This window comes from Benincasa hispida, chromosome 1, assembly GCF_009727055.1.
Source record: "Benincasa hispida cultivar B227 chromosome 1, ASM972705v1, whole genome shotgun sequence".
Classification (NCBI taxonomy): domain Eukaryota; kingdom Viridiplantae; phylum Streptophyta; class Magnoliopsida; order Cucurbitales; family Cucurbitaceae; genus Benincasa; species Benincasa hispida.
The window spans coordinates 4,359,060-4,382,184 of record NC_052349.1 but is presented as its reverse complement, the minus strand read 5'-3'; the positions used below and the strand labels follow the sequence as shown (position 1 = coordinate 4,382,184).

At 33.0% G+C, this 23,125-nt stretch overlaps 2 protein-coding genes across 6 annotated transcripts in view; both read left to right on the top strand.

Annotated features, from left to right (window-relative positions):
• The first annotated feature begins 7,266 nt into the window (after nt 1-7,266).
• LOC120070232 (protein PHR1-LIKE 2) lies at nt 7,267-11,835 on the top strand. 2 transcript variants are annotated; one of them, XM_039022116.1, is made up of 6 exons: nt 7,267-8,059; nt 10,124-10,200; nt 10,408-10,462; nt 10,771-10,834; nt 10,920-10,989; nt 11,097-11,835. In XM_039022116.1, the coding sequence occupies exons 1-6, from the start codon at nt 7,837-7,839 to the stop codon at nt 11,538-11,540; spliced, it is 933 nt and encodes a 310-aa protein (XP_038878044.1). In that variant the 5' UTR covers nt 7,267-7,836; the 3' UTR covers nt 11,541-11,835. The 2 variants fall into 2 exon arrangements, with proteins under 2 accessions (XP_038878044.1, XP_038878043.1); XM_039022115.1 differs by having other exon boundaries at nt 7,272-8,059; nt 10,756-10,834.
• A 4,087-nt stretch (nt 11,836-15,922) lies between these two features.
• Nucleotides 15,923-23,125, top strand: part of LOC120081409 (probable calcium-binding protein CML22) — an 8,217-nt gene continuing 1,014 nt past the window's right edge. Inside the window, exons 1-3 of one of the 4 annotated variants that reach the window (XM_039036253.1) lie at nt 15,923-16,111; nt 22,640-22,834; nt 22,919-23,115. In XM_039036253.1, coding sequence (XP_038892181.1) covers nt 16,096-16,111; nt 22,640-22,834; nt 22,919-23,115 — 408 coding nt within the window. In that variant the 5' untranslated portion in view covers nt 15,923-16,095. Of the gene's footprint in view, nt 16,112-22,573; nt 22,835-22,918; nt 23,116-23,125 lie in introns of all 4 variants that reach the window. The other 3 variants (XM_039036270.1, XM_039036261.1, XM_039036277.1) reach the window with 3 other exon arrangements.

Below are 23,125 nucleotides of genomic sequence, written 5' to 3'. Positions count from 1 at the left end.
ACTTTTTTCATTTTTGTACATTTAATTATTGTTATTTACAGTCATAAATTTGTGACACAAAAAATCTGTCATAAATATGAAAAAATTCGAAAAACTTCATTTTTTTTCCCACAAAAATCGCACCTCTTTCTCTCTTCTATCCAGATTTGCTAACATTCATGTGTCATAAATGTCTATTTTATTGTAGTGTCTAATAAAGTAGATGACTCAACTGGCATAGTGTGCAGTTAAATTGACATAATGTTTATATTATCGACTTTGAGGTTTGAGGTTTGATTCCCCTACCCCGCATTTTGATTACAATACCTTTATATTAATACTATTGAGTCAAGCTCATTTCGGTGATATATTATAAGTGACATCATTCCATAAGCCAAGCGTTTCATCCACAAAATTCAATGATTTAATGTGACGTTGAAATTACATATAAAGGAAGAGAGAAATACAAGAGAGGGCCATAGTCCAAACCATCCCAAACCATGTCTTATTTGATTCCAACAGTTGAGAGACACAATGGTCTGATAAGATTCATTGAATTGTCCACTTTGGCTATTTTATTATTAGGGAAAAAAAAATACTTTTTACTCTAAGATTTTTGGATTTAATTTTTATTTGATTTTTATTTGGTCATTAGGTTTTAAAATATTGTACTTTTAGGCTTCGTTCGGTAACCATTTAGTTTTAAATTTTTATTTTTGAAAATTAAGTATATAGTCTCTACTTCTACATCCAAATTTCTTCCTTTGTTATCTACTTTTTATTAATGATTTAAAAAATCAAGTCAAAATTTAAAAATTAAAAAAAGTAGCTTTTAAAATTTAGTTTTTATTTTTAGAATTTAGCTAAGGATTCAACTATAGTACTTAAGAAAACGTAAATCATTGTAAGAAATAGGGAAAAATAATCTTAGTTTTCAAGAACTAAAACCAAAAAACGAAATGATTACCAAACGGGACCTTAGTTTTTTATGTTTTGAGTTTGATTTAAGTTTAGTTCCTATGTTCCAAAATGTTACTCTTTTAGTCCTTAAATTTTGAGTTTCATTTCAATTTGGTTTCTAAGTTTTAAATTTTTATATTTCTAACCTCAATTTTTTATCTAATACTTATCTTCACAATTTGACGTTAATATATATTAATTAATTTACTATGAAGTGAAATTTTTTTAATGAATTTTGAAATTGATGGAAACAGTACTAAACTTTTCTTAATTAATTGATAGACATTAACACTAAAAACTAAAAGTGACTATTTAGTGAAAAATCGACGGTAAAAGTGTAAATCTTGAAACCTAAAAGCCAAATTGAAATAAAATTCAAACCTCGGTGATAAAATTATAACCTTTATATACCTAAAGACTAAATTGAAATTAAACACAAAAATATAAGACTAAAAACGTAGCATTTTGATACTTAAAGACTTAATAGAAATTAAAATCAAAATTTAAGGATGAACAAGGTATTTTTCTTTTTTCTTTTTTTTTTTTTTTTTTTTTTTTTGCCTAATGTCATTTAATTAATTTAAATATAATTAAACTTTGAAGGTGTATGTTTTATTTTGAAATATTAAAAGGTGGGGTTGTGAATTTGTGATATCATAATTGCCTTTGGAGTGGCCCTTCCAAAGGGTACCCTTTAGTGAGTTGACTTGATTTTGCTTTTGTTTTCTTGATTGAGGAGAAAGGGGGAAAAGAAGAAAGCATTCATAAAATCTGCATATAAATGAACAATGTCACATTCAATTGTGACACCAAAATTTGGTGGTTGCTTAAGTTAGGTGGAGGGGACCTTGGGGGGAAAAATTGCATAAAAATAAGAGTACCTTTGATACTTGTTTTCTTATGTGTTTGAAATGATATGAGAAGTGGGTCTCCCTATAAGAATCATTTAATCAATTTGTGTGTTTTCTTTTCCATTCTTTTGAGTGCTTCCAAAGTGTTTTTTCATGAGAAAAGGAAAAAGAAAAAACAAAACAAAACAAGGAAAGAAAAGAAAAGAAAAGAAAAGATGTAAAAGTGAAATCAAGGTCAATCCGACAAGGTAACGAGAGAAAATAATACATAAACTCGTATCAAACTTTTTTTGTTAGAGTGAGTGTTATAGGTTTCTTTTATTTTAAAAACGGAAGAGAATCGTTGACGTTGTAATAAAAAAGTTTGCATTTTTATCCATGGAGAAGACCGTCAACAATTTGATCAAATTATTAGAGAATTTTGATTTAGATTAATCGATTTCATTATAAATTATGTTAGACATGCTATATATTATAGGCTACAATTAAATATATATTTCTTTTTCTTCTCTTATTTTTATAATGGTGACATGCTAGGTCAATTTAAGTTTTGCAATTTTCAAATTTTAAAAGCAACATATCATTTTAATATAAATTTTCGTCAACAAAACTATACTTAATTCAATCCCATACATCTCCGCTGTTTAAATACTTGCATTTCACATTTTTAAATATTATTCATTCAAATAATACATATAACCAATTATTTATAATAATAATAATATTTTTATAAAAAGAAACAATATTACTTACACATTAAAGTTGTGTTTGAGGGAAAAAAAACAACTTGGATGAAAATGCTTGTCAAACAACCTCATGAATTGCATTATATTATAGCAACAAACATAGAGTCAATTAATCAAAAACCCTAATGGATCAAGAAATGATTTTTTTTAAGAAAAAAAAGTTTTTTTTTTCTTTTTTCTTTTTTTTTTTTTTTGGTCTCCTATGAGGATGAGCTAAGGTATGGCAAGTTGTCAACCACGTGGTGGTTATAAATAAAATAATAAAACAGAGTAAACTTTGTTTGGACAGCCATAAATAAAAATAACCAAAAGCCAGATAAGCCACAAAATTCTCAACAGAGGAAAAATAAATAAAGGTCACAAGAATGTAAAGCCAGAGAATTTTACAATCCTGGTTAAGGGTGGCTTATCCACGTATCCAATCATGCCTCTAATATCACTCTTATTATCTCTCCCCACCGCTAATAACTAAGGTTTTAATTTTTTTTTTTTAATATTCGGAGTGTTTGGGACAGTTTATAATGGACTTCAACTAATCTCACTGCCAATCTGTCGGACTCTACAATATTTGGATTTCAAAGTAACTCGTAAAATATTAAATCTTAGGTAGGTGAACATCATGGATTGAACCCATGATCTCTTTAATCTTTTGACTTTTTTTTCTTTTCTTGATCTCACCATCATTAAGCCAACTCATGATAATTAATTAAGGTTTGAAATGTAAATGTTGATGCAATGATCTTGATTTAAGTTTAACAAAAATACGGATGAAAATCAATATCTCTAAAAAGACTATAAAAAAAATATATCAAACAAATTATTTGAATAGATAAAAATATTTTATATTTTTTAAAAACAAGTTGAAATGTTTATTATTTATGTATTGTATTCATATTAGTGACTTTTTATATTATTTATGTTTCATAGATTTTTTCAAACTATGTTGACCTGAACTATACAGACTAACATTTCAGCTCAGTGATGTAGCAATGGAAATATTACATCAGGGGAAATACTTCAAGCTTACTCGCTTACTCGCTTACTCGATACAAGAAGAAAACACTTAAATAGTCGGTACTTTAGAATTTGCATAGTCATAATGGATCCTCAATAGCATCTTACTGGATGCTCGATCGCTTGCTTCCTCAATGCTCTCTTGAACGCTTGCTCAAGCGGCCATTTAATTACCAAACCCAATTAAAAACCAAATTAACGTGTTGGTATTGTAATTAAAGTATAGAGTGGAAAAATCGAACTTACGACTTCGAAGTCGATAATACAAATACAATGTCAATTAAACTACATTCACGTTAGCATGAGAGTAAAAGTTACAAATCTTGAGTTTAGTGACTTTTACCGTTACCCTTGTTCTATTTCCATCGTCATCTTAATATCTTTTCATTTGTTATGCGAAATTTTGAAGAAGAATACAAAAGTCCAAACGGTTTAAACGCTCTTTTATGGGATTATTTAGTTCGTGGAAATTGGGCTCGCTTTTTCATCATTTTTTTAACGATGGTTTTCAAATCTCTCATAATTAAGCATTGAATTTTTAGTCCAATTATAAAAATAAAACTAATTTTAAGTTTCCGTTCAATATATTTTTTTAACTTTACGTTAGTTTACTCACCTTTTTTATTATGTCATTCTCTTATCGTACACACTTTAATTTTCAATCAAATTCTAAGAATAAAAATAAATTTTTAAATAGTATTTAAAAAGAATTAAAAATTTTAACTTGATTTTTGAAAATACAGTACAAAATTAGATAACAAAATATAAAATTTTAAGAGTGAAAGTAGTATTTACAAACTTAATTTTAAAAAATTAAAAACAAATAATTTGGTTAGCATAGAGGTCTGAAAATTTTATATATATATATATATTTTGTTAGTTTTTCAAAGCTAGGCTTAGCTTTTGAAAACAAATAGATGATAACTTTTTTTTGACATAGCTAAAAAGAGTGAATTATAAGCTCAATTAAAATATATATATATATATGGTTATCAAAGGAGATATAAATTTTTAAAGATTGTGTTTAATGAATCCTTGAATCTTGAAATATGTTTGACAAATCTCTAACTTCCAATTTTGTACCTTATACATTCGTGAATTACAATTAAAAAAAAATTAAATAGGCATGGAGCTTCACATAATTGATAGTTCATGTCTATTAAATAAAATTAAAATACTAAATTCTTACAAATATGAAAATATGTGGACTAAATTAGTAGCAGTGCATACAAAACTTTGTTACCCACTAAATCATATAGATTAAATTGTTCTTTTCCTACGAGTTTAGAGTCAATATTTAAAAATATTAATAAAAATCAACCCTTGTTTGATAATTATTTAAAATTTGAAAATTAAATTTATAAACACTCCAAAAAAATATTTTTTGTATTTTAAAATGAATTCCAGTATTATAATATAATTCAGAAAGGAAAAAAAAAAAAAAGCATAAATTTCAAAATTAGAAAACTACAAAACACATGGGGCTTAGTTATTTAAAATGGTATGGCCCTTGTACAATTATTTATTTATAATTATTATTTTGAAAAAGGCCCTTGTACAAAAATATTTGAGTAGTTTATAGAAGTCCAATTTTAACTCACATACCTTTTGACATTAAAATTGTCAGTCATAATACAAGAAGAAAAAAAAAAAAGTACCTAGGTTTCAGAAGTGCTTTACTTAGTCCTTATAATATAAATTTAAATTTTATGTGAAGCAATAAATGCCAAAGTATGAGTAAAAGTTGAAACTGATTGGCATAATGGTCTCTGTTCAAAACCACTGCTCCACCTTACTGCCTTTTGCTTTCAAGTTGAGGGGAGGTCTTGTCATGAAAGACAATCTAACCCAAACCCATCACTGCAATCACCAATACTTGGAAATTTGGAACACATTTTTGTCTCAAACCCCCCCTTCCCTTTCCTTTTCCCCCTTTGTTTTTCACTTATTTACATCACTATCATCTTTCCTCTCTCTTCTTCAACAAATACTAGTTTATTTTCCCTACACTATCTCCCATCTTATTAGGTCAAGTTAATCAACGTCATCCGAGCTCGACTAACATAAAATATGGACTATCGATTAAAAGATTATACATTTGAATCCTTCAATATTTTTCTATAATAACTTTTTTATTTACTGAGTTTTGTTCAGATTGATGTTTACTGTATGTTTTCTTAAAATATTGACATTGATGACAACATACCGATCTTAACTTTATGGAAATTTTGATAAAATATCAATGTTTATAGATATATATATATGGAAACAACTTTAAGATAAAATTTAAAATAATAAGAATAAAGATAGGTAACATTTTATATTTTTTAATGAATTAAAATACTTAATTGAAAATAATATAATCTCATTTTTATACTTTTTTTTAATTAATATTTTATAGAGTGAAAATGTTGGTTGATCATTTATGTTGATGTCAAATCCAAAAGAGACACTATGAGGATCCCATCTTGAAAAAATTAGAGGATCTCACACTCTTTGTAAAATAAATGAGCATCTTCTTCCATTATACCAATTAATTTTGAAATTGAACCTTATGTTATCTACTCGAAGCTACAAATATATGAAAATGTCAATATTTTAATGAAAATTTAATGTTTGGACTGAGGGTGTATTTGGTTTAACTTTTCATTTGTTTAATTTTAGAAGAATTTGAAATGTTTGACAATCACGCAAAATAATATTTAAAACATTTTAAAAATATATTTTAAATGATTTATATAAAAAAAATTAATAAAAAATGAAAAACATTTTTTTCCTCTAAACTGGTACTAAGATATTATATATTTACCTATATTATTAAAATACAAAGATTACAAAGCTTACTTGTGTGAATGGAAAATGAAACTTTTTCGACATTTAAAGAAAACTACTCTGGAGTCTGGAGTGGGAAGTGATTTATTTTATATGTATTACCAAAAAAGTATGATATAATGTCCCTTAAAGCAATTTTTTCAGTCAAAAAAGAAAAAGAAAACAATTTTTATTTCTTATTTTATTATTTAAAGTCAATTTATGTTTGAAAGTGCTTTTAAAGAGGGAGATTTTAATTATATTATTTCAATATAAAACATTTTTTATCATTTTTAAAACGTTTCAATGTCAATAAAAATTTAGTTCAACTGATATTTATATGTAATGAGAACTAGGTTCGGTGATTCAAATTCACCCACAATTTGTACTTAGAAAAAAGCTGGTTTCGAATTTTTTGAAGCAATATTTTCTAGTAACTGAGTAAGAGCAATATTTTCTAGTAACTGAGAAAGAGAGAACTTGTGCTAAAAAGGAAGTTTTTTCAAATTACACAGATCAAAATGACATTTTTACCCTTTCAAAGTCATCCAAAACCTACCTTAAATAGATGCAATCATGAAAAGTGGGGGACAAAATTTATAATAAATTTATAATTTGACACTTCATTTATTTACATCATCTTCTCTCTTCTAATTAAAATTAATTTTCTTTTTTCTTTTTATTTTTTTTTAAAAAAACCCACCAGCTCGTTTAATGGAGGGGTCCAGTCTGGCCGCCCTGCTTTGGCTGGCCTCCCATCTTTTTGGACTAGCTCTGTCTTCTCTTATCCATAAAAATAAAACAAAATTAAAAATTTAAAAGTAAAAAAAAAAAAAATAATAATCTCTTTCTTCATCTTCCTTCCATTTTGAACTTCAATTTCCACAAAAAAAAAAAAAAAAAAAAACAATCAATTCTGAGTTCGTTGTTCCTCCATTAATGGCGGTTTAAAGCTCCAAAATTTCACGTGGGTCATTGCCCTCCAATAAAACAATTTTGAAATATTGTTCTAAAAGCTTTTTTAAAAAATCGAGTTCTTCAAATTCACTTTTTTTGCTTAGAAATTTGTTTATAAGATTTTAAGAATTTTCAAATGAGAAAAAAAAAGGTTTAAAAATCAATCACATGGCAAGTAGACTGCAGGTTGCCTTTCTGATTTAGCCTTTTACCCACGCTCATTACAGACTCATACTGACAAAGACAGAAGAAAGAGAAAAAAATAAAAAAGGAAAAAAAAATTGGGACAGAGACACTACGCAGAAACATCGCTGTCTAATTTCTCACTATTTTTTTTTAATTAATTTGATTTTTTTTTCTTTTTTCTGCGAATTATTTCTTGATTGCTTGACCCATTTTCGGGGCTCCGACCCAAAAGGGTAGTTTAAGTTAATTGAGTGAATTTTTTGTTTGTTCCTTTTGTTCTCACATTTTTTCGTTTTGTTATTTGATTTTTTTTCCCACTCGCCGGAGCAAAAATGCTCTCTGGGTTTTCACAGGAACCGGCCGGAATGTACTCCGCCATTCCGGCGCTGCCGATGGACGGCGGCGGTGGTAAGTTTCAGGGTTCTTTAGATGGAACGAATCTTCCTGGCGACGCTTGTTTGGTTCTCACGTCGGATCCGAAGCCGCGCCTCCGCTGGACGGCGGAGCTCCATGAACGATTCGTTGACGCCGTCACTCAGCTCGGCGGCCCCGACAGTGAGTTCTTAATTTTTTTTTTCTTCTAATTGCTTTCTCTTTAGTTCTCTTTCTGCAATTTGGGCTCTGTGTTTGTGCAATGTTGAATGTAGTGTGTTGGGATTTGTTTTTTTCTTGCAATGTGTGATTATCAAGAAGTTGTGTTGTTGGTCTGTTCAAGACTCTGTTCTTGTTTCTCTGCAATTATGGCAGGTTTGTTGAGATTTTTATGTTGAGGAATTTGGAAGCAATTTCTCTTCATTTTTCTTGGTTTATTGGAGTTTTTGAGATATTGATATTTGACTGTGATTAAAGGTTTTCTTTCAAGAAATTTAGTTGCTGAAGTTGGCCTAGAAGTTTGATTATGTACCTCTCTCTCTGCAATTACTTCTTGGAGGAAGAAGATACTCAAATTTGATGAGCTTTTTTTTTAAAAAAAAAAATAAAAAAAAAATAAAAAAAAATAAAAATCTTGGAATTAAAACTTCACCATTGAGTAGAGAAGAATAGTAAGGGGTATTTTAATGATTTTGTCACTTGATGCTAGCTTGAAAGTTGGAGGAGGTGCCAAAGTGAGCTTAACTCATGGTTATTGACATAATCTTCCTCCCGAGCGGTCAAAGGTTCGATACCCCATCCCCACAATTGAACTAAAAGATTTTAGTGAGATCCGCTTATCGATTAAATGCAGTAGAACCAGACCGTGTCATCGGATTAGTATGTAAGCAAGCATTGTCCTTTCTAGAGGGCGGAGTATCCTCAAGGGAGTTGTGGTCTACAACTAGATTCAATCTCCCTTTGCAAAATGTTTTAGAACTATCATTTGTCTTTCTTTCTTTGGTTTCCATGTGCTTTCTTTCATTTAAGTTAGGTTAGGTACTTCATTGCTCCCTAAAAGTGCTGAGCATCAAAAAGAAAAAAAAGAAATAAAGTGCGGCTGCTAGATTCCTTATCAAGAGTAGTCTACTTAGATGAAAAAAACAAGCCATTTTTCTCTATATCGTTTGAGACTCCTTTCTAACCTCTCACCTCAATGTTTTCCAACAAGTTGCAAATTTCCATTAACCTATTGATCCATGGAACTTTGATTTTGCATTCAAACATTCTCACCAGCTCGAATGATTGAGTTTGACGGTTTTATGTGATGATATTTTTGCCCTCAATGAAAGCTCAGTTTCCTACCCCCTCCAAAGAAAATCGTCCTCAAGCCCATGACAAACTGTGTAATCCTAACTTCTGATCTTCCCTATAAATTGCTCTCCTGTCTTCTAACTCAGCCATCTAGAATACCAAACCTTCACAGTGATATAACCATTCTTTAAGGCTAAGATGCAAGCTTTAGCAAAGAAATGCTTAGAGTTCGTCCTGTTTGTAAAATGATTGTGTTGCCAAATAGAAAGATTTTTGTCAGTATCTTGTTCGATTATTATGTTTCAATACATAGAGAGTAAAGTCATGAAGTAGATGGATCTTCAGGGTGTCTTCAATCTATGGTCTAAAGAGTTTTATGATTATTTCTCTCATCTTATTTGCCCATAATGGAGGGCATTTTTGTAATCTCCAGCTTTGACTTGGATCCTTTTTCCCTTTGTTTTGTGTATTTCATCATATTTATGAATTTTTGTTTCCTAAAATTAAAATCAAATAATATGCTAGAACGCAAGTTCACAATTCTCATTCGAATGCTAGGGAGGAATTATAAGGCTGTTCTTTAAACATTAGTGTCTTTATATGATCAATAACTTCAACCATTTTTAGCCTTAAAACTTGTCTATTTGACTACTAAATCAACTCAATATGTTTTTTCCTTGACCAACTTATGTTATTAGTGATTTTCAATTCTTCCTACTTTGGAGTCCATTTATCACACAAACTCGAGTTATCTATAAAGATAAGAGTTTCGTTTTTAGTTATGCACTACTTTCATTCTGCCTGGGACCGATGCTTTGGTTCGGATTTGGTGCATCTCAGTTAAGCTTGCCTACTTTACAATAGATGTTTAGAACAAATTCTCCTTACTATTTCACAATGATCAAAATGCACTGTTAACCTCAATCATGATTTTGGTTTCTTTACTTGTTTCAGAGGCAACTCCAAAAACAATTATGAGAACAATGGGAGTAAAAGGTCTCACCCTTTATCACTTAAAATCACACCTCCAGGTTTGTTCATATCACCATTATACTAACTGAACCCGACGCTCAGCTTGTTCTGTTCTATTTGTGTGTGTGGGTGGGTGGGGGGTGAATATCTGCCCTTGATAATAGGAATTCGAGGTTGTGTTCTTAACCTCCAAAACTTCTCATTGAGAAAGTTTTTCCATTGTAGATATTTACACCATATGTTTTCTTGATGCCTTGTGCTGGCAGAAATATCGGCTTGGGAAGCAATCGTTCAAGGAATCGACTGAGAACTCAAAGGATGGTACAAACTTCCTCTTCAAAACAGTTAGGACTTGGCAGTTTCCTTTCTTATTTTGCCTGCTTTACTGCATTTGTTGGAAAGATTGGAAAGAAATATCAAATAGTTCAAACTATGGGCCATGCTTACTCTTTTTTTTATTAAGAGAATCACATGTCTTTACTAGCCCGAAACTCGGGTTCTGGTTCTTTGTTGTATATCATCTGTGCGTGCTGTTTTGATTTTATGAATGCTTCTTGGAGGTAAGCCCTTGCATCCAAGAAAAAAATAAACAACTCACAAATATAGGCTTTCAGCTTCTTGCATTGCAGAAAGTCAAGAAACAAGTTCCTCTTCGTCGCCATCGTCGAGAATAATGACACAGGACCTGAATGAGTATGCATGACCTTTTCCTTTTACCTAATGGTTTTCCATGTGCTATCTATCTGTCTTCCACTGAGTACTTTTAGTTTTCAAACAGCGGTTTCCAAGTCACAGAGGCTTTACGAGTGCAAATGGAGGTTCAAAGAAGGCTGCACGAGCAGCTGGAGGTTAATCTCTCATTTGTTCTTCTTGAACAAACCCGAATCTGTTGCAAATAAATCTTGCGAAAACTCACTGTTTTCCATTTTCTACTCCATGTTTTTACTGTAAGCAGGTGCAGCGTCATCTTCAACTTCGCATTGAAGCACAAGGAAAATACTTGCAGTCGATACTCGAGCGGGCTTGTCAAGCATTAAGTGATCAGGCTGCAGCGTCTGCCGGACTCGAAGCTGCCAGAGAAGAGCTCTCTGAACTTGCAATCAAAGTCTCCAATGACTCTAAAGAGATGGCACCATTGGAGACTCAAAAAGTGCTTCCTTTTTCAGAACTTGCTGCTGCTCTAGAAAATCGAAAGGCTCCTACCGTTATGCCTCGGATAGGCGATTGCTCAATGGATAGCTGCCTGACATCAGCTGGAAGCCCGGTTTCGCCGATTGGAGTAGGATCAACTGCCACCGCAATGAAGAGACCGAGACCAGTATTTAGTCACGGAGATTCAATGGCTCTCGAGGGCAATGCCCGGCACGATGTCGAATGGATGATGAGTAATATTGGATGAAACATAGGACTCTCTTTCTAAAAGTCCAGCCTTTTCTTCTGATCTATTTGCTCACTTCTTTTTTCTTTTTCTTTTTTCTAGCTCATCCAAATGTGTTTACATCTTTAACGAAGTATTATACAATCTATTTTCTGGTTTGTATATTCTTTATAATCAGACCCCTCTGATCTGCATTAGAGATTGATCTTCTTTTGCTTTTGGAAATGTGAAAGTTTCCATATGAATGTTCCCTTTGTACAATCAAATCACAAAAGAAACAAAGTGCTATTGACCAACTTTTGAGATGATGCCAAAATCTTTCACTTATTAATTGATTGATTAAAAATCATCCTTCTTCCACTTGTTCGGGTCAAATATTGGATTAATACTAAAAAGGGGACAAAAAGGTGAAGTGCAAAAGTTACTTTTGCATGAAGGTCAAGGTCACAATTTACCTCAAGATTATTATTATTATTATTATTCACCAAAGCCCTGCTCCAGTTTTCTAATGAAAATATTAAAAAAATTTGAGATAGCTCTACTGAAAAATATATATCATAAAATGACTAGATGTGTTTGCTCATTGAGTTTTCAAAATATACCTTTTCAGCTATTAAAATTTTAAAAGCAAGTTCAAATTTGAGTTGTGTGTGGTTAAATTATGTTTGTTCATTTTAAAAATTCAATGACTAAAAATATAAATTTTGAAATCTTAAGACTGGAAGTACCTATTACTACAAATTTAGAGTTTTTTTTTTTTTGTTAAGTAAGAGGGAAAATAACGTTAAACTACAAGTTTAGTCCTTAACTTTTAGGTATATGTTTACTTGATCCTTGAATTTTTAAAAATATTTAATAGATCCTGAACTTTCAATTATGTAACCCATTGTTATTCAATGTTTTAAAAAAACCACTGACGTATTGGACATGAAATTTAAAGCTTGGGCTTTCATTAGATGTAAAATTCAATTTCACATCTAATAGATAAAGTTTAAAATACCAAAGTTGACAAAAATGTGAATGAAAATATCGATAAAATGTCGATGTTATGGATATTTCTAGAAAATTATAAAAACAAATAGTTTAAAGAAATTGTTTAAATTAATATATAAATACTTTATGTTTTTTTAAATAAGTTAAAATTATTATTATTTTTATATTATATTCACATTAGTGATATTTTGTTGCTCATGTTTTTATGTTTCAAATATTTCTTTATTATTGAAAACGTCAATTTACCTTTTATATCAGATATCGAATTTATGAAAATATTATAAATATCGATAAAAATATCAACATATCGACAAAATTAAGAAGATTTAATACCATGATTGAAAACAATGCAGGATAGAGGTGAGGGAGGGTAGTTTATGTCCTCATCCTCAAAATTACAATAGAAAAGACCGGTCATCCCACCATTTGCTTTCCCACCCAAAATGGAGATTCCTGGTCCCATTTGAGGCGTCCCCACGAGGGCTCTAACATTATTTCCAATAAGTTTCTAAACTATTGGTCATCTTCATTGTTATGGGTAATTTTGGATTAAAGGGAAAAATTTGTCTTTAAAAGATAATTGGGCCAAATTAGTAATTCAATTATAAGGAGAAGCTAGAACAAGAAGAGGAGAATGGGTCGAGGCCCATATAGAGCTCCTCGGCCTTGGCTTGGGTCGAGGCCCACCACAACCAAACCTCACACGGTTCGAATTAGTCAACTCCCTCGATTCTAGAAACCCTAAAGCAAGTCCAAAGTAGATTTGGGAATAAAAAACCTAATAGGATAGGGAGACCAAACCGATTTGGGAATAAAAAACCTAATAGGATAGGGAGACCAAACCCTATAAAAAGGGGTACAAAGGGCCTTAGAGAGACAAAGTAAGTCCTCACCAATTATTGAATTACTAATGTTCTAAGTAGAGATGTCCACGAGGCAGGGTGGGATCGGGGATGCCATTCCCTATCCTTGTCCCCGTTTCCCATTTCATTCCCCATCCCCGTAAAATTTTCTATGGGGATCGGGGCGGAGATTCCCTGCGGGGAATTCACGGGGATCGGGTTCCCCACGAGAATTTTTCCCCGTTACCTTTTTTTTTTTTTTTTTTGTGTGTAAAAAGTCAATTAATTTAAATCACTAATGTGAGCAAATTATAATTAAATAATTAACTTTATCACTAAATTATTTATTATGGTTAGTTTTGAATGATAATTTGAACTCAAAGATAAATTCTCAAATTTTGGCCTAAAAAAGCTAATTAATTTTTTTTAGTAGAAAGAAATAAATATAAATCAAATTATTCACATATATAATCTAAATTTAAACATTCAATTTAAGCATACTCATTATCTTTCCCAATAAATAATCAAATTTGAAATTTAAATGTAATATTTATATAATAATAATAATAATAACATAGATAACTATACTAAATAAATATGTAAAAGCTAATCGGGGCGGGGACGGGAACGGGGGTGAGGACGGGGAATGTTCCCCCTCCCTGTCCCCATTTAGCTCACGAAAAAAAAAATTTCCCCCACTCCTTCCCCCATTCCCCGCAAAATCGGAGAATTCCCGCAGGGCCCGTCCCCGTGGGAAAATTGGACATTTCTAGTTCTAAGCTTTGAATTTTCTTCTAACTTGAGCATCGGAGCACGTGTAGCAACTGTCACACTTATGTAAAGATAATTCCTTTTGTTTTGTAGGGCTATTTTCTTCCCAATTAAACAAATTTACCGTTGTTGCCCCCTTTGAGACCAGAAACTAGGCCTTGATAAATTTTTAGCATCAACATCCACTATTACCTTTCCACCAAAAAGTATGATGCTATTACAAACTTATTAGAGAAATTTAACTTTTTTAGTTAAATATCGTCTCAAAAGGTCTCTAAATTTGATGTTTAATTTTGTATTAGTAGAGTCGTAAAGTTGAATGATGATTTAACGTCTAATATCTAATTTTTAAAGTTCATATACTAAATAGAGATACAACCTCGAAGTTAAAGGGATATATTGGGTTCCTAAATTTCCAAAAGTATCTAATAGGTCCATAGACACAAGTCCATAAAATTTAAATTTGTATATAGAAAGTCCATATTCAATTCTTTTTTTTTTTCTTTTGAAGAAAAATGATAGTTGATCTATTAGATATAAAATTGAATTTTATGTCTAATGGAATCTGAAATTTTAACTTTATATTTAGTAGATACGTGTTTTTTTTAAAGAAAAAATATATATGTCCAATAGGTTAATGGCTTATTGGATACAAAATTGAAAATTTTAGTTCACGTAACTATTTAATTTTTAAAAATTAAACTAGAGATTTATTAGACACAAAATTAAAAATTTAAAAATTTATTCATTATTTTTAAAGTTTAAAAACCTAATAGACATAAAATTAAAAATTTGGAGGGATTTTAAAAAATAGGAAAATAGGAAAAAATATTTATTAGCAAAATTTAATTATTTCCTCCTTCTCCATCTTCCAGTTTCTCATTCTTCTGACTTCTCCTTCTTGTTCTCCTCCTCCTTCTTCTTCTTTTTTATTTATAATTTAGTTGCTAATTCAAAAATGTTAACTAAAATTACAATGATATACAATGGAAGGCCAAATTATAGAAGTGATAATAGTTTTTGATAGTTGTTCTAATTTCAAAATAGTAATTAGAATGATAATCATAGACAATGGAAAACCAATGATAGACAATGATAGTTTTAGATACAGATAGACTACTATCAATTGTCTATCAATAGATAATCATTTTGTTGTTGCTAGTTGTTGGTAGTCTTTTTGCTTTTAGATAGTTTATGATAACACTAGATATTTATTGAAATTTTTGTTGTTTATAGAGAGTTGTGATAGACATTGTTATCAATGTTTATCACAAATAGATGTTGATAGAAGTTTATTGCATCTATCAGTTATAGAAACTGATATAAGTCTATCAGTGATAGAATCCGATAGAGATTTATCATGATAGAGACGGATAAAAGTTTAACAGTGTATATTAGTGATAAAAATTAATAAAAGTTTATCACTGATACCGATAGAAATCGATACAAGTCATCGTTGATAGAGAGGTTAATAGTTTATCACTATCTATCTATTTTTTTTTGTTATTTCTATAAATAGTTTGATAGTTTCTTTATCTATAAAAATTTTTCATTTTAAAACTCTATTAAATACTTATTAAAATTTATGTGTCTATTAAAAAAAATTAAAAATTTACATGTTTATTAGACACAAAATTGGAGTGATAGAATTTATTAGATAATTTCGAAAGGTGGAACTAGATAGACACAACTTTTCTTTTTAAGGTAAACTTGTAATTAAAAAGAGAGAGAGAAAAAAAAGAATATTTAGTCTCATGAATTTTCAAACTAGGAGAGAGGATGTGAGTTTAAAGATATTTAAAAGCATAAGCATAAGCATATTGGATTCTTGAGCAGAGCTACTCTGTTGTCAAACAAACCCATAATGGCATCTCCACTTTACACCAATTCCATTTTTCTTCTCTCTTTTTGCTTTTCTCTTTCCCATTTCCTCCGCTGAACTTTAGACAAGCTTTCTTCTCTGTGTTTCCATGGAAGTTTCACCCGGTGAGTACAATTTTCCTTTTCTTTTGTATCCATCTCTTCTCTTTCGCCTACCCTTTTTGTTCTTCTTTGCTACTCGATGCTCATTCAATTCATCGTAGACGACGAAACGAATATTTTACTTTATTCTTTCATTTTGCTGTACTTCCGCTTAAATTAATTTAATCTGTGAAATTTTCAATACGAGTTCCGTAGTTTGTTGTGCGTTTTGAAATTGAATTAATTTGCTCATCCTTTGCGTCTATTCTCTGTTAATCGTGCCGATTGACGGTGCAACCTAGGGATTCACTTTAATCTTCAATAGCCCTGTTGAATTATTGCTTTGAATTTGCGTTAAGTTAATCTTTGAATTTCGAAGCCTCGAACTGAAATTGTATACCAGGGTTGGATTGATTACTAGAAATTTGGAAAGATGGCGATTTACAAGCGATGTTTTTTCAACCAAAAGTTGTGTAGTCTAGAATTTGGAGGAAAATATTGTGTCTGAGGCTTTTGGGAAAGGATGGATTGCTGGAAATTGGGTTTTCTTGTCAGAATGTATTGATATAATCCTACTACTTTACTAGTTGGAAGAAACTTTGAAGCATATCCGAAGTACTTTTCAATGCTTCGAGTGGGTGGGAAGTAAATGATAGTCATAAAAAAGGACAATACTTTATAAATGCTTGCATATATAGCATTTCTTTTCCATTTTCATAGACAAGCAACAACAAATATTGCAACTTGTATTGTTCTTATTCCTTATGATGCTTGGTTCCTTGTTTATTAATTACCCTTAGAAATAAGGGGGTTTGTAGATAGTTTATAGTCGTAAGGGTATTTTAGTATTTAACTTTACCCTAGGTTTATTTCTCCTTTTATTTTAGGGTTTGCTTGAGCCTATAAATATGACTTTTGTTGTAACTTTTAGTGTGTGTTAAAAATAATAAAAGAGACTTTCTACCGTGGTTTTTTCTCCCTGTACTAGAGTTTTCCACGTATACTTTGTGTTCTCTATCTCTATATTTTAATATGGTATCGGATCATGGTGACGAAACCATAACTGTCGTTGGCGAAAACCAATTGGTGCAAGACAACTTCAGGTCTGGTTCCGCCACCACCGACGATGGACGACGCCGTCGCCGCCACCAAGACCGCCGCCACCGCAAGTGTCGTCCAAGCTGCGGTAGATCGATACCTCCAATCCTTGCATATTGGTTTGACAACCGCCGCTGCAATTCCTCCATGGAAGCCCTAGCACTGCCAACCCTAGTGTCACCTGCCCTAGTGCCACCTACCCAAGCATCGCCAATACCGTGGGTATTCCTATTGCCGACAGCCGAAGGACTCTCCTTGAAGCAGATGAATCATCCTCCTACCACGACGAACAGCATCCAGCCACAGCTGCCAGCTATGCTGCCAACTTCTTTCCCCACCTGCCACCGGCAAGCTTCCCTCAACATGTGTCGCCTAGCCATGAAAATCCAGGTTCGGTGGGTCTGTCTCCGGTAGTGTTTCAACAACAGTTGGCTAACCTTCAGGCAAGTTTTCAACAACAGATTTCCGCCCTCGGGGCAGCCTTTGGCGCTTCCACAAACTTCCAATCGAGTCCAGTAAATTCTGATATCTCTTCCGGTCTACCGATGTATCTAGAGAATCTGGTAACCCCTTTCCCTACTTTGGCTACTGCAAACTATTTGTTTGGATCTATGTGAAATTCCACAGGGCTCATTGCTAGAGAAAAGTTGATTGGCCAGAATTATTTCTCTTGGTCTCAGTCCATTAAAATGGTCCTTGAGGGACGTCACAAGTTTAGGTATCTAACTGGTGAGATACCAAGACCTAAGCCAGGGGATCCTCAAGAGCGCATTTGGAAAGGAGAAGACTCCCTGCTTCGATCATTGTTGATTAATAGTATGGAACCTCAGATAGGAAAACCATTATTGTATGCTGCGACTGCTCGGGATATCTGGGATGTAGCTGAGAAATTATACTTTAAGAGGCCAAATGCGTCTCGTTTGTGCACTCTGCGTAAATAGGTTCACGCGTGCAAATAGGAAGTTACTTCCTACTTTAACAAGTTGTCCCTAATCTGGCTGGAGATGGATTTGTGTCGTGAAATTGTCTGGGATTGTCTTTGTAGAGGTGTCCAGTATTTGAAAATTGAGGAAATTGAGCGCGTTTATGATTTTTTTGCTGGTCTAAACTCCAAGTTTGACGTAGTGCGAGGCCGTATACTGGGAGAGACCTATACCCTCTCTTATGGAAGTGTGGTTTGAGGTTCGTCTAGAAGAAGACAGATCTAGTGCTATGAACAACACTACTGTATCTACTCCTGATTCTGCTGCTTTCAGTGCAAAATTATCTGGTTCTAATGGTGACAAGCCAAATGGAAAACAGACTCCTGTTTGTAAACATTGTAAGAAACCTTGGCATACAAAGGATTAGTGCTGGAAATTACATGGTCGACTAACGAATGGCAGACGTTGTCCTTTGAATGACAAACCCAGTCCTGGCCGGGCTCTTGTAAGTGAATCTGCGAGTGCTACCTCCAGTCACAATCTCAGGTGTATTGCCAGAGTGACCCTGGTGCTGTTGGAACCGTTGCAGATGGGTCATTTGCTCCTATTGCGGGTAAAGGTCATATTTCTCCTTTTGATGGTTTAACTTTACAGAATATACTACATGTACCCAAAATATCTTACAATTTACTATTTATTAGTAAGATAACTAAAAATCTGAATTTTCAAGTTGCCTTCTCTCCGGATAATGTTTTCTTTCAAGACTTGAGCTCGGGGTAGACGATTGGCATTGCCCAACACAATAGGGGACTCTGTTTCCTTAATGATGATGCTTCCTTTAGGAATTGTTATAGAACTAGTTTGTTGTCTTCTTATTTTTTAACTTTAGAAAAAGATTGTATGTTGTGGCATTTTCGCCTTGGTCACCTAAAGTTCCAATATGTGAAATATTTATTTCCTCATTTATTCAATAAAGTTGATGTCTCTTCTCTATCTAGTGATGTGTGCATTCGTGCAAAATAGCATAGGATCACCTTTCCGTTTCAACCCTATAAACCTTCTCAGCCCTTCACTCTTATTCATAGTGATGTCTAGGGTCCCTCGAGTATTACCACATCGTTGGGGAAACGTTGGTTTGTGATCTTTATTGATGATCATACCCGTCTTACATGGGTTTTTCTCCTCACCGATAAATCTGAGATTTCATCGATATTTCAACAATTTTACACTACTGTTGAGACTTAGTTCAACACCAAAATTGCTATTCTTCGTATTGATAATGGCCGTGAGTTCCTTAGTAATATCCTTCGTGAGTTTCTGTTTTCTAAAGGCATTGTCCACTGAAGCTCATGTGCCTATATCCCTCAACAAAATGGGGTGGCTAAAAGGAAAAATCGTCACCTCTTTGAGGTTGCACGGTCTCTCATGTTGTCTACTTCACTTCCATCTCACTTATGGGGGGATGCAGTTTTGATTGCAGCGCATCTTATTAATCGAATGCCTTCTCGTGTCCTCCAACTCCAAACCACTCTTGAATGCCTCAAAGAGTCATATCCTACCACGCGGCTTATTCCTGATGTCCCTCTCCGAGTCTTTGGGTGCATTGCCTTTGTCCATAATCATGACCCTAACCAAATTAAGTTTACCTTTTGTGCTCAGAAATGTGTCTTTGTTGGGTATCCTCTTCACTAGCGAAGTTATAAATGTTTCCACTAGTCTTCCCGAAAATACTTCATCTCCATGGATGTAACGCTCCTTGAGGATAAGTCTTTCTTCTCCGTTAATCCTCTTCAGGGGGAGAATACTAGTGAAGAGACTAACTGGTTCGCATTTTCAGTCCCTACTGACCTTCCTGAACTCCTTCCTCAACCCATCCTGAGTGCCCATGACATTGTTTTACCCACTAAACAAGTTCCTTGGATATCTTATCACAAGTAGAATCTCAGAAAGGAAATGGCGTCTCTTACTGCTCCGCCAGCTCCAATCCATGAATCTGAAACAACACAAGCTCAAGGTACTACTGGCCCTTATTATACTAACTTGTGTGTTGAGGATGATATTGTTGATTTGGCTGAGAATGACAGGAATGATATGTTAGTTCCAGAGAATAATAGGGTTGCAAGCAGTGATGAGATTTCGACAGAAACACAAGAGGGTGAGATTCTTCATCAGGCTGGAAAATGTAATCAAAATCCCATTATAGATGAGGAATCATACAAACCAGAGGATTATGATATCTCTCTTGACATGCCCATTGCATTGAGAAAGGGCACCAGATTCTACACCAAGTACCCCATGTATAGCTGTATGTCTTACAGTAATCTGTCTTATGAGTTCAGGGCATTCACTGCCAGCCTTGATACAGTAACAATACCGAAAAACATATATATGGCTATGAAAATTCCTCAGTGGAAGACTACTCTCATGGAGGAAATGAGAGCTCTCGAAAAGAATAATAAATGGGACCTTGTTGCTCTTCCTAAAGGGCATAAAACAATTGGGTGCAAGTGGGTGTTCACTCTGAAGTATAAATCAGATGGAACTCTAGATAGGTACAAGGCCAGACTTGTAACAAAAGGGTTTACTCTAACTTATGGGATAGATTATTTTGAGACTTTCTCCCCTATAGCGAAGTTAAACACGGTTCGGGTCCTTCTATGTTACGGTTAATAAAGACTGGTCTTTCCATTAACTTGATGTGAAAAATGCATTTTTGAATGGTGAATTAGAAGAAGAGGTGTTATTGAGCCCCTAAGTTTTGAAGCTTAGTTTTACCATCAGGTTTATAAACTCAGGAAGTCTTTGTATGGTTTGAAATAGTCCCCGAGAGCGTGTTTGACAGGTTTACCATCTTTGTTAAGTCTCAAGGTTTCACTTAGGGACACTTTGATCACACGTTATTTTCAAAAAGATTAGTATATGAGAAAATTGTTGTTCTAATTGTGTATGTTGATGATATTGTTTTGTCAAGAGATGATGCACTAGGATCACACCATGCTGAAAAAGAATGGCTGATGAGTTTGAGATCGAAGATCGAGGGAATCTAAAGAATTTCCTTGGAATGGATGTGGCAAGATCAAGGGAAGGGATCTCTGTCTCACAACGAAAATACGCTCTTGACCTGTTAAAACAAACAGGTATGACGGGATGTAGACCTGCTGACATTCCTATTGAATTCAATGCGAAACTAGGAGATTCTGTTGACAAAGTTCCTGTTGATAAAGAGAGGTATCAACGTTTAGTGGGAAAGTTGATTTACTTATCTCACACTAGACCAAATATTTCCTATGCTATCGGTGTTGTTAGTTAGTTTATGCAGGCGCTCTACGAAGAACATGTGAAAGCTGTGAATCGGATTTTAAGATATTTGAAAAGCTCACCAGGTAAAGGTCTGATTGGGCAGGATCAATTATTGACAGAAAGTCTACCTCTGGATATTGTACTTTTGTGTGGGGTAACCTAGTTACTTGGAGGAGTAAGAAGTAAAGTGTTGTTGTTAGAAGCAGTGTTGAAGCTGAATATAGTGCTATGAGTTTGGGAATCTGTGAAGAAATTTGATTAAAGAAAGTTTTGTGTGATCTACACCAAGACAGTGTTCTACCTATGAAGCTCTATTGTGATAATAAAGCGACTATAACCATAGCCAATAATCCTGTACAACATGATAGAATGAAACATGTGGAGATTGACAGACACTTAAGAGAAACTGGACGATGGCAGTATCTGTATTCCGTATATTCCATCTAGTCAACATGTTGTTGATGTTCTCACCAAAGGGTTACTCAGGCAAAATTTTGACTCATGTGTTAGCAAGTTGGGTCTGATTGACGTCTACGCCCCAACTTGAGGGGGAGTGTTGGAAATAAAAGGCTTTGTTGATAGTTTATAGCCCAAGGGTATTTTAGTATTTTACTTTACCCTAGGTTTATTTCCTTTTTTATTTTAGGGCTTGCTAAAACCTATAAATATGGCTTCTATTGTAACTTTCAGTGTGTGTTAAAAATAATAAAAGAGACTTTCTACCATGATTTTTTCTCCCTATACTAAGGTTTTCAGTGTGTGTTAAAAATAATAAAAGAGACTTTCTACCATGATTTTTTCTCCCTATACTAAGGTTTTCCACATAAACCTTGTGGTCTCTATCTCTATATTTTAATAATTACTAATCAACCAAAAAACTTGAAAATTTGTAGAGTGTCCAACAAGTGACCATCTATATTAATTGAGGAGAAAATGACATTATAAGAGTTCAAGCATAGAACTTTTTGCTCTGATATTATATTAAATCACTAATCAACTTTAAAACTTAAGCGGATAGGTTATGTTAAATTTAATTATATCGATACTTTAACGATCCTTAAATGCATATTTCTATTCTCAAGTCTTTCGTTGGCTGCTTGACAACTTCTGGAATTGCTATTTTGCTCCTAGGATACACTGATATTGTTTTCATTTGACTTGTCAGGCACGCTTTGATTTTCTGTATCTTTTATTCTAAAGGAATATATCATTCTTGCCCTCATGTCCAAAGTTGGAAGCATATTTTTCTGCTGCAGTTCATCAAATAAATATAACAGATTGGATGCAAAGCTGGGAAGAAAAATGGTTGAAGTCAAAAGAAATTTAGCTGGACATGACAATTTCAAGTCATTAAATGGCATAATTTTGAGATTTCCTCAATTCAAGGAGGTATTACAAAACATCAGGGGTGTATTTGAACAGTATGGTGAGCTTTATTTCAGCTGTATCACTCTTTCTGAGATTCTCTTGTTCAAGGTTTTCTCACATTCCCTCACTATCTCTCCCACAGATGAAGATTCAAATGGAAGCATCGATCGTGAAGAACTCAAGAAATGCTTACAACAGCTACAAATGCATATGACCGAGGATGAAGTCGAGGATCTTTTCTACTCTTGTGACATTGATGGAAGTGCCGGAATACAATTCAACGAGTTTATCGTCCTCCTATGTCTCATTTATCTTCTCAAAGATGAGCATTCGCCCACTGTATGTACAC